General features: G+C 66.2%; 1 protein-coding gene across 1 annotated transcript; it reads left to right on the forward strand.

The window, feature by feature from the left end:
• Window positions 1-664: 664 nt before the first annotated feature.
• Window positions 665-1,303, forward strand: Tco025E_09276 (uncharacterized protein; the record flags this gene model as incomplete). Its single annotated transcript, XM_029376097.1, has 1 exon — window positions 665-1,303. One exon carries the CDS (start codon window positions 665-667, stop codon window positions 1,301-1,303), a length of 639 nt encoding a protein of 212 aa, XP_029223786.1.
• Window positions 1,304-1,496: the final 193 nt, after the last annotated feature.

Below are 1,496 nucleotides of genomic sequence, written 5' to 3' on the forward strand. Positions count from 1 at the left end.
GTTCGTGCTCGGCCCGCCGCCGCCCACCGTTGCCGCGAACAGCCCCCGGTGAGGAGCTGACGAGAATCCCCAACCTTGAACTTGCTTTCTCCACTGATGACCTGACCGCCATCACTCGCACCACCGAGAGAGGGAGAGGCGCTATGGAGTGCACGTTGCGGCAGGCGTCGGATAGCGTCTCAAGATGGGCAGAGCAGAAGCAAACATGAAGCCCAGCGCCACGAAGACGAAGTGCGCGGTGTTTTGGCACCGCCCTCACGGACAGCAGGGAACTGCACGCGGGAGAGGCCCGCTTGTCGCAGGATTGCCTCCCGCGGTTGTTGGGGCGGTTTTGATCCAGTCATTACGTGGGGTTGGCCGGCAGGTGCGGGGATCCCTTACCTCCGCAAGGAAACAAGACTTATGAAGATCAAGGCGGCGTCTGCGAAAACGCGGGGGCCGAAATGCGAGAGGCTTCGTCCGCCGCCCAAAACCCTCATTGGTGGGCCCCCCAACTCCTCTACGGGCAGTGGCGCGCCGCAACACGGCTTCGCCGTCGGCACTGGAGCGCCTGGAGAAGTTCCACACCCGCGCCGCCGGCGTCATCGCTGGCGTTCCCGTCAGGGCCTCTCGGGCAGCTGCTGAAAAGGAGGCTCGCCTTCTCTCGCTGGAGGGCGCTGCGTCGATGCGGGGTACCCGGTGCTATCTGCAGTCGTGCGTGCGCGGCGGCGGGTTAGGGCAACACGCCGAGGCTCTTTTTCGCCTCCGTCCCGACACACTCGGCCCTCCGCCTGATAGCGGGAAAGTTGCACAAGCGTGGGTGCCTTTGGCACGCACCATTGCTGCGGAGCCCCTCGATGCCGCCAACGCGCGTATGTACCTTGACACGTCGCCGCTGGGTGGATTGGACGCCGATGCCGATCCGGAGGAGAGATACAAGGGATGCATGCTGCGGGTGGAGTCGAAGGCGCGTGCCCCCACACACTCAATGGGCGGACGGCTCCGTGGAGCTCGGAGTGCCGTCTGGCTGCGCCGCCCTCTTGTTTGGGTGCCAGGCACGCGCCCGTGCAGCGTGAAGTGTGGCGGCGGCTCGCTGGCGTGCGGCTGCCGAGCTGAGTGCCAGACCATGGAACAGGTCCCCGCTGAGCTCCTGCCGCGCGTCCCGGCCACGTCTGGCAGACGCGCCGCCGCCGTGTTCACCGACTTCCTGTCTCTTCTGGGCGCGACTGAAACTGGTCCGACCCGGGTCACGGACGGCGGCTCCGCCGCATTTGGAGCCTCATTGCTGGCCCGCTCCGTCGTGGCGCGTGCGCCTGCGCTTTAACTTCATTTTTGGGGCACGCCGGTGCCCATCACACATCGAGTCCGCTGGCAAACCTGCGAAAGCAGCGCTGGGGGAAGATCAGGACGCACCGTCGCGGATGGCGGGCACCCTCATTTCCATTCGCCGCGCGAAAAAACTCAGGGGCCGCCATTATCCCCGCAGGACCCGACAGCCAGCGCCGGCGCCTCCTCGC

This window comes from Trypanosoma conorhini, assembly GCF_003719485.1.
Source record: "Trypanosoma conorhini strain 025E chromosome Unknown Tco_14.4_contig_01049, whole genome shotgun sequence".
In the NCBI taxonomy this organism is placed as follows: domain Eukaryota; phylum Euglenozoa; class Kinetoplastea; order Trypanosomatida; family Trypanosomatidae; genus Trypanosoma; species Trypanosoma conorhini.